The 10,339-nt window shown below is 42.2% G+C and overlaps 1 protein-coding gene across 1 annotated transcript; it reads right to left on the bottom strand.

Moving 5' to 3' along the window:
* Positions 1 to 379: 379 nt before the first annotated feature.
* Positions 380 to 10,096, bottom strand: CHCT1 (CHD1 helical C-terminal domain containing 1; the record flags this gene model as incomplete). The annotated part of the gene is made up of 6 exons (XM_084651165.1): positions 380 to 524; positions 1,902 to 2,095; positions 4,979 to 5,078; positions 6,836 to 7,011; positions 8,984 to 9,112; positions 10,049 to 10,096. The coding sequence occupies 6 exons, from the start codon at positions 10,094 to 10,096 to the stop codon at positions 380 to 382; spliced, it is 792 nt and encodes a 263-aa protein (XP_084507291.1).
* Positions 10,097 to 10,339: the final 243 nt, after the last annotated feature.

Raw genomic sequence — 10,339 nt, forward strand, 5'->3', positions numbered from 1 at the left:
TCCTGCAATGAGCCAATGGATAGCCGCACCAATGTTTGCTAAGATAGCCAGTATAGTTGGAAATAACGGAAGAGCAGTGGTTCCCTAGAATAAGGTTCCCTTCATCAGAAGAAAATGATTTACTCACTGATTTAATTTATTTAAAAACCAGTTGCTTCCAAAATGTTAGCAAGAATGATGCTATAAATACAAATAGGTTTAATATTTATCAACAAGTATGCTAAAAACTTTTCATTGGGTAAGACGCAAGGTATTTACAAAGGAGACCACATATTCTTAAATTTATAAAGACTGTCTTTAATCTTCCTTTCCAAGATCTTGCTTTGGTATTTGTTGGTTTTCACGCTACTGCAAATACTTAGTTGTTTTGTGGAATTTTTTAGTTCTTAAGAGCTGCTGAGTGTGGGGAAATCCCTTGACTATTGAGGCACTGATGGTGCTTTTTGTCCATAAGGCTTGCTGATGGAGCCGTGTTTGTCAGGTGCTCTCTTGTTTTGTTGGTGTTTGAAGTGGTGTTACAGAGCCTAAAAGAGAACCAGGGGAAAAACTTCTGTAAGCTTGGGGGGTTGTACATTCTAGCCAACAAAGGAAACCAAAATGCATGATGAGCCCTGAGCCGTCCTGTTAACAAGCAGTACCCACGTGCTTTAGAACCCTCCTCAGACAGTTCAGTTCCTTACTCTAACCAATTTCATGCATATATATTTTCCCATTCTACTGCCACAGTTGAGGCACATCAGCTCTTGTTAGATTGACTGCCAGAAATTGGGACTGGACAACATGGGATGGATCACTCGCTAATTGCCCTGTTCTGTTCATTTCCTCTGAAGTATCTGGCATTGACTGCTATTAGAAGACAGGATACTGGGCTAGATGGACCATTGGTCTGGCCAGTATGGCCATTCTTATGTTCAAATCGTGGTGTTACAAGTCATGGGTAATGACTAGTGATTGGGCCTTTCAAGTGAAAAGCAATTTAAAATTCTTGAAATAATTACTATATATGCATTGTAATTGTACTTGGCATTCCCAAGTGCCTCACATCTTCAATGCACTTAACAAATACACATGAACTGAACTTCACGACAGCTCTCTTGGTTAGCTAAGTAGAATTAGCCCCAATGTACAGAAGAGAAGGCTGAGCAGAAGGAAGACTCCCCAGCATCACAAAGAAAGCCAGTCAGGAGTGTCTGGCTCCTATTTCCGTACTCAATCCTATACATCATACTGCCTGCCTAATTCATACATTTCTTCAGATTTTCCAATATCCCTTGATGGAGTCCTCTCTTGTTGCTTTAGTCCTTGCTGATGATTTCTGTTTGTTCCACACTACACTGAACGAGGCACTCCAGACGGTGAATGGAAGAAAGTCGAAGGAGAGGGGAAGAAAAGAGAAGAGAAGGAAGAGGAAGGACAGTGAGTAAATGAAAGAGTACCACTTGGACAGGAAGGAATTCTCCCTTTCAGGTTTCATCTACACTAGAGTTAGGTTAACTCTTCTCTCATCATTAGCCAACAAGTTTGTACATGCTCGCCTGGATACTTGTGGCTTACCCTGGGCTCGGCCATAAGATAAACCAATCTAGCATGTACAAACATAGTAGTTGCCAATTGACTAGAGTTAATCAGTTGACTCAGGTTAAACTCAAGTGTAAGTCCTTGTGGCTGCTGTTTTCCCTCGCCACAGCTCTTTGGTTTCTGGGTCAATGGCTAAAATCTCGGTTGGTTCTACCTCCCATTATCTCATCCCATGAGTCATCCCCTTCCCTGCACACTGCTGATCGTTCAAATCCACTGCCTTCTTTGTACATCTGTACTTGGAGGGATAACCCAGCAGTTGCCTGGCTTGCTATTTGCTTCATTTGCTCCCAGTTATGCCTAGCAGCCTTCAGCAACAGTACCTCTTCTTTGTCCTATTTGCTGCCTCTGAGTCACCCCGTAGGCTCATTTGCGATGGCTGTGACTGGATCTGACTCAGCTTCTCTTGCATATTATTTATGTCTCCATGGAGGCCCCATGCATCATACAGCTTGGTCAACTTGGTGTTTTCGGGTACTGGAACTGAATCAGGGTTTTCTGAGCTACAGTACAATTTCTACAAATAAATAAAAAAATAAAAATTCACATAACACACAAAGGTGGCATGAAACAAAATGTAAGCGTATGACCAGGTGCTCATGTATTGAGTCCTCACGCTGGGAAATGAGCTCTTGGGTAACTATCGTCCTATTTGGCTACACCAATGTTTCTAGATGAGAAACTTGCTAATAAATGCAGGTGGTTGTGTTTTTCTACGGTTTAGTTTAACTTCTTTCTCTCATGGAACTGCCTTCAGAGATCCCCAATGTGGGAGTTATGCTCCCTGCTATATAGATCCAAGCATCTATGGAGGCACGGCGGGGGGTGGATTTAGGTTAATAAAAGAAAAAAGCTGGAGCCCACTTGTAAGCAGGGACTCTGCTTTCTTCCATTCCTGAGTCTTAATCTTCCACCAAAGCAGCCCAGCCCTGCCCACCCCTGCAGCTAGCTGACTAGAAGCTAAGTTATTTCTCTGACTCACTACTGTCTCTCTGAACCACAGCCAACCAAGAGGTCAAAATACCACAGATCGTGTTTTAAAACCAGAAATATATTCTGAGAACTCCACTTATGGGAGAAAGACAGACATACACACACACGCCTACACACCAACTGCTGAGCTACTCACTGCATCCTCTGGGCCAAACTCATCCTAGGTTCAAACAGATGCACCTATGTGTGCATCAGTGCACTTTTTTCACCCAAACCTATGCAGTGAAATCAGTATTTTAATTGTTTGACCACCATAGGGTTTCACTGAGCATTCGTGATGTCATCTGTAGGCAGAGAAGCTTTGCTGATAGGCTAGCCTGGAGTATCTAAACTCATGTCCCTATCTTAACCCTTATAGAAAAATCTTTTAGAAGTAAACAGAGATCAAGCTGGTAGAATTCTACAGAAATGCAATAGGGCTCTGTAGAAATTACAATTTTTGTGTGTGTTTTGGGTTTTTTTAAGGAAAAAAAAAACCAACCCTAGCAAATGACAAGCCTTTAAGCCATCATATAGAATTACAGAGCAGGAGCATAACTGCAACATTGCAAATGTTCATGCTCTTTGGCCTCTTTCTTAAAGTCCCAGCTCCTGGAGCCAAGTGATAATATGAAAATTTTGGCTTACTTTTTTTAAGCAATGAAAGTTTTTAGCCCTCATGCTTGCTGCTTAGGCTCAGTCTCCAGTGTGAAAGTCCTTCCACGTTACATGAGAAAACAAAAACTAATAAGGCACTCGCACTTGGATCCTGCAGTGGGATCAACGTGAACAGACCCTGTGTGCAGCAGGGACACCAACAGCATCCCCAGAGCCCAAGCAGCCTCTGCAGCCAAGGGTTTGGTACGGAAAGAACTCAGAGTGGCTTGGTTAAAATGGCGGTTTACATTTGGTTAATATCGTCTGAGATGGTTTTAATTTAAAATTCTGTTAATTCTCCTGTCAGAAACGGAGCAGATACATTTTTAAGGAAGTCTGAAACTGCAGCCAATGATGGCCCCTACTACGTCGGGGGAGGGGAATTTTGTTGTTTGACCTTCAGACCACTGGCTGGTTGGCCGTTCTGCTCATCTCCCTAATGTAGTAAACTTCATAAAGATATCAAATTAACCTGTGGGCAATCTCAAGCGCTTGCTAATTACAACATTGGTTCCGTATATTTATACTTGCTCGTCCAAATAATCAGCAGTTTCCAAATACTCTATTTATGTTTTGTAGAGTGCATGATAACTTTCCGATCCACAGCCTGTTGTTTATGATTTAGCAGGGCTTTGAAACCCACTGTTCCCTCCACACAAAAGACAAAGATGTTTATTTTCTCTCACTGGCTTGCACAACAATAGGCATTTGTCAACCGTTATATAATGTCTGATTTGTCATTTCTTCTATCAGTCCTTATAGAGACAGTTTAATCTTATTATACAATATGTGGCAGATTTTTAGTCTTACATAGATTCATATTTCATACTCCTCACTGTTGTAACTAAGGGCCTTCCAACAGTGTATTAAGCAACATGAGTAATATCTGTAACACGGTTTTGTTCTCTCATTGTCTCCCCAGGAGGAGTGTGGGCAGTGGAGCGACTTGTTTTGGTAGGGTTTTTGCATAAAGGATGAGTAGTAACAAGAGGTGCTGAACTGCAGCCCTATAGATAGGATTCCTCACCCTTTCTCTATGGCTGGGGTAGAAATCTCCCTACGACACCTATCACAAACTCTGACATTGGTGAGAAAGAGCTAGAGCCTTAAGAAAATAAGAATTAACTTTCACAGCCACCCTCTCTCTGAAATCTGGCCATGAGAGGTCTTTAATATGAATTAAGTTTGAAAAATGTTGGGAGTTGTATACTGCTTATGCTGATTCACCTATTTTTCAAATCCCACTGGGGTCTCTCACGAAGCTAATAGGAACCATCCCTTCATCAAAGGGCAGCATCTGGCCTTCTCTCATTTTTGGTGGTAGAAATGAGGCAGCAGATATTTCTTGTCTGAGAAGTAACATGTGCTCTCTCCATCACATCTACAGCTCTGGACGATTTCCAGTCTTTATAACTCATGATAATCCATGTGACAATGTCACGAAGTAGTGAATTGTGTTGAAAAGTCCTGGAAACCATTTTATACTCACAGGCTTCTAGACCCAGTGAGACGCTACTGCTTGGTATATTAAGATATATTGACCAGTAGCTGAATGATGGTCATTGAAAAGCATAGCAGGAACCGGAAGAATTCAGAGGAACTGATAGCCCTTGAGGAGACGTAGGGAGAAATCCTGACTCTAATGAAATGAATGGGAATTATGTAAACTAAGATGCCTGCCTGGTGTGATTAAAAGATCCCCTTAAAGTGAGTAAGCAGGAAGAACCTGGTGTAGTAGCTTTTTAGTTTGCTATTGATTTATGGATCTTACCAGAAACTTAGCCATTTGGTTGCTCTTACTATATTTGTACAGTTTGCGCAGGTGTTTTGCATCAAGTTCTGAGAAAAGAGAGACAAATCTCCACAGCATCCTAGAGGAAGGAATGATTGAGTGAAGGAGTCTGCTTGAATGCAAATTCTTCCCTACCTGCTTTTTGCATCTTTTAGTGGTAATACATTTCTGTCTCTCTCCTGTAACCAGTGACAGCCATTTGTATGGGCTTCTTTTATTTTTTAAAAAAAGAAAAGATTATAAACTGCACAGATCATAGAATCATAGAATATCAGGGTTGGAAGGGACCCTAGAAGGTCATCTAGTCCAACCCCCTGCTCGAAGCAGGACCAATTCCCAGTTAAATCATCCCAGCCAGGGCTTTGTCAAGCCTGACCTTAAGAAATGGACCCTCCCCTTGGAATGTGAAGTTATTGTGGGGTTCAGGATCCCAGGCAGAAGGCTATATAATCTTCAGCCATACCGTTAGCATTTCTCATGAGACCCTTCCTGGTTTCAGAAAAGGAAACCTCTGCATGTGGTCTACAACCCTTAGAAAAGGGATGGTATTTTCACCATAAGCTCATTCAGTTACTGTAAACTGGGTTGCTTCTGGTAATACAAGACGCTATTTGGCCATAGGTTAAATTCACCCGTGGTGTAACTCCACTGAGTTAAGTTGTATACTGTTGGAATTACACCCAGATGGCCCCCATGTGTCTTAGGAACCTGCTAACAGGAAAACAACCGCAGGGCTATCATTGATGAAACTGGACATATTGATTGGGTAGAATTTATAATCCAAATAACCCTTTGATTAAGTTGTGGGCACTATGGTAGACTTCTCCCATTGGAAATACCATAATAATACTTAGCTGCTTCTATAGTGATTTGCAGGCACTTAACTCATTAACCCTCACACACTCAGGATGCGTCTTCGCTGCAGAGCTAACAAGTTATTTACACCTCAGTTACTCCTCTCGAGTTAGCCTAGGTTGAGTGAAAGTGCCCACACTATGAAATAACACTATCTGCTTTCGCCAGGCTGGTGCTGTGCTCACTTGTGTGTGGCAATAAGATTTGTAAGTTCTTTCCTGCGCAATAAGATAAGCTGCTCTCAACATTCTTTCCCAGTGAATTGTGGGAGAACGTGTCTGTTCTTTGGAGCTAATGAGGGGACTTTTGTGGGAAGGCATTGGAGGGCTGTCAGCACCCAAGTGGAGCTAGCCGGCATCTACACTACAGAGCAGACGTATTATAGCAGCAGCTGAGTTGAACAAACGTGAAGCTTAACTTTTATCCCCTGACTGGCCAGCCAACCCAGGTTAAAAGCTCCACCACGCTTGAGTGAAGGATTTTTGCACTTGGATGAAACTCACATTAGGGGTAACACTTGAGTTAACTGGGCAGTGAAGACAAGCACACAGATACATCCATGAGGTAGGTTAGGGTCCATTTGTTTTCAAGTGTCCCCTAATTTTGGATGCCCAACTTGGGATGTCAGTGCCCTGATTTTCAGAGGTACTAAGTACCTACAGCTCCCAGTGGGGGAAAATTATGGGTGCTCAGAAAAGCAGACTCCATGAGTCTCAAGTGGGCACCCACATTATGGGTGACTTCTGGAAATGTGTTTCTAAGTGACTACCCAAATGCACACAGCAAATCTGTGGCAGAGCCAGGACCAGACGCAGTCCTGTGCTTAATCCACTAGCCCAACCTTCCTTATAAATGACTGCAACTAGGACTGTATTCGCAAAAAGAAAAGGAGTACTGTGGCACCTTAGAGACTAACAAATTTATTAGAGCATAAGCTTTCGTGAGCTACAGCTCATTGCTAGTGTGAAAGGATTATCTTACTTCTTCCAGTGTTTGAGTTCCCAGGATTTGCAGTAATGCTGAAGAAACATATTGATGTGATCCCCAAGTGTAGTCAAGTTTTTCTTCGTGTACTTCAGTTTTTTGTCCTTGGGAAGATCTTTGGGCAAATCCAGTTTCCGAAGAGATTTTTTAAAGGGTCTCAGAAACTCCTTGCACTGTAAAGACAAAGAGCTCAGTCAGAATGTTATTGACAGAATACTGGGTTATTGCTCTGAAAGTACGTAATAGGCAACAGCCAGTTACATTCTTCTTCTTAATATAAACATGTTATGCTGAAAAGATGTCTAACGTGCATTGTATTTAACAAGAGTAATTTATATGAACATAGCTATAAATCCATTTGTTTAGTTAATCTCGCGTCTTCTTCAGAGACCATTGTAGGTGCGCTGTTTGGTTGAGCCCTGAAGACTCAATTGGTGTATTCTCAGCATGGCAGCCCAAAGGACAGTTGTCAAAAGTGTGCCTTCTAAGAGTTGTGAGGGGAGGGATTTGAGGACCTGCTAAGGATGGGGGATAATTCTCTTTTGACATAAGGTACAAATGTCAATTTCAATCTACAGAATTTACAAGATACCTCATTCTGCGACAAGGGGAGAAGGAAAAGCATTTGATATCATTCCCCATATCCTTGGGCCCTCTGCTATGTTGTAAATTCTCTATAGTTTATGCATTAGTTTGCAGAAGGTCTCATGAAGTGTGTGTGTGTGTGTGTGTGTATGAGAGTGAGCACACAGGCATCATTCTCTGAAATATACTCTTTTCTCTTAGCTCTTATCTGTAGACACCATTTCTTTCCACACCCCTATCTTTCCTCCTAAGGAGGGGGGAAAGCTGCATTGCTGTTACACTAGTCCTCAGCTATAAAACTGTACTGTGTTTCCCTCCTCCTCCCCAACAGGTAGAAAAAACGCAGCAATACAGAAAAATACAGCAAAGAACCATAATGGGAAAGAACCATTATTTGTTGTGTACGTACAGCATGTACCATAATGGGATCCTAGTCCATAACTTGGACTGTTAGGTGCGACTACAGTGACAAATACTAACACAGATGGAAGCACAGGTTACCCACTGACAAATAAAATAGTCAGGTGAAACTCAGCAGTTCAGTCACACAAAGGCCTGCTGAAGTTAGCCAAGTAATATCGCTGGCACATGCGTTTACATTTCATACATCCGGGTTTTCTGTATCTATGTTTCCAACAGGTAAATCAGATTAATTCAAAGTGTATTTTTTGAAGTTCTCTGAGCTAGAACTTCTTGCTAGAGAAAAATGCATCCTGTGTTGTGCAAATAGAAGCTGTTTAGTTCTTCCTGTACAATGGTTGGTAATAATCCTCTGAGTTCTCATAAATGTCTGTCAAAATGGATTAGGAGTCAGTTTTGAAACTAACACTCACATAAGTGGGCTAATTGAGGCAGAAAATCATCAGAAGTATCCAATAACTTTGAGTGCTTCCCCCCCCCCCTTTTTTTTTTTTTTTAGAATGTCCAACTTGAGACCCATTGGCCTGGCTTTCGTTGGTATGGTGCATGCATGGCTCCAGTTGAAATGAAATGGGAGTTTGAGGGGCTCAGCCCCTTGACGGGGGGGAAATCAGACCTAGATTTCTGAAGTTGAGTATTAAAAAAAGTGAGTCAAGCAAAACTAATGGACGCTTTTGAAAATGAGTCTAAGGACCTGGCCCAAAACCACACAGTGAGTCATTATCAGAAGCGAAAGAAAAGGAAAGGTCTGTTATTTACTAAAAGATCATAAGTTATGGAAGACTTGGAAAAAGTTAATGAGACGAGATAATCCTCAGCGCAAAGAATTTGTAGAGAATGAGGTGTTTCATCATGCTTTTTCATTTCCTCTCCCTCAATGTTTTTGCAGCTTTTTTTTTTTCCAAACTGTCTGAGAAAAGAGGGATAGCTCAGTGGTTTGAGCATTGGCCTGCTAAGCCCAGGGTTGTGAGTTCCATCCTTGAGGGGGCCATTTAGGGATCTGGGGCAAAAATTGAGGATTGGTCCTGCTTTGAGCAGGGGGTTGGACTAGATGGCCTCCTGAGGTCCCTTCCATCACTGATAATCCAAAAGAGATGGGTCATTCACACTTCTACTGCTAGCATCAATGTAATAGCTTACAATTTTGAAGGTGTCTTGATCAAGGCCATCAGTGTAGCGGATAAGCAAATGTCCAGATGGTATGATACTCGAACTGTTCTTCAAAGGGGTTGCCTCCTTCACCTTGCTGAGCAAATACTCATTCTCTGTTGTCTACAAATTGTGAAGTTAGTATATGTTAATTTTTTGATCTACACAAACTTGTGTCCCATTGGTCAATGTTGCACAGGACAAACATTATCGCAAGGCTGAGTTTGAACAAGGGACACTATTAGCACTGTCAAAGCATTTAAGATGTGATTTTCAAAGGTACCTAAAAGCGTTGTACCCAACTCCTACTGAAACTCAATGAGAGTTGGGTGCCTAACTTCCTGAAGTGTCTTGGAAAATCCCAGCCTTAGTACATTACAAAGGAAATGTTGTAAATATCGCTTGCTTCTAATGACACTAATCCACTAGGGGCTGGAATTTATTATTGACAACTGGAACAATAAATGTATTGTGCTAAGTTCTGCTCCAAGGTCAGACAAAATTTCCATTGACATCAATGAGATCAGCATTTGACTTGTTGTGTTTAACAGAAGGCAGTTTTACAAAAGCTCAGCCAATGAAATCAGATCTCCCTGGACTGGGTGTAAACTCCCTTTTCCATCACTGGGAAAATAGCTCTCTCTGCATTATCTGTGGAGGTGAATCATTTACGTGTGTCTTTGCTTGTGAAGGGCACAACTAAACAATGGAAAACATGTTTACATTATTTGAAAAAAATCAAATGGTTTGAAAAAAAAAGTGTGTAGTGAGAGAAGTTCTCTTGTCGACAGCACACTCTGTTCTTGTGTAGCACTTCAAAAAAACTGTATCCCAGATTACACTACAGAGCAAAAAGGTATGCATTGGCCGTGCTGTTCATTTTACGTCTCCTTTCCACAACTGGCCTGTGCTTTATCCTCCCCTTCCCTCCTCCACATGGCCATATTGTCTGTACCCCTCCCCTCTGCATACCTGGCTGGCTGTGCCATACCCAGCTGGGCACTTCCACTCTCCCATGCTTATTTTCTCTCTAGTCTGACCTTCTTCTGGGCCCACTTTCTCCACTTGGCACAGTCCACTTCCTCCCCTCTCTGAGACCTCCATTCTGGCAAGGGAGGGAAGGGAAAGTCGGTCGCCCTGGGGCTAGCAGTCCAGCTTGCTGGCATTTGAATCCAAACCTGCTTGTGTGACATCACCTCTGAGGCATGCTGGTTCTGAATTCTACATCTAAATGAAGCAGGGCTGAGGACCTGAGAAAGAGGAAAGCTGCAGCAGCTAATCTCCCCACACAGAGTCCTAATGGACAAAGGCTTCATCCATCAGACTCTAGACCAGCAGCTTACCCCA

This window comes from Lepidochelys olivacea, assembly GCF_965140295.1.
Source record: "Lepidochelys olivacea isolate rLepOli2 genome assembly, chromosome: 17".
NCBI lineage: Eukaryota > Metazoa > Chordata > Testudines > Cheloniidae > Lepidochelys > Lepidochelys olivacea.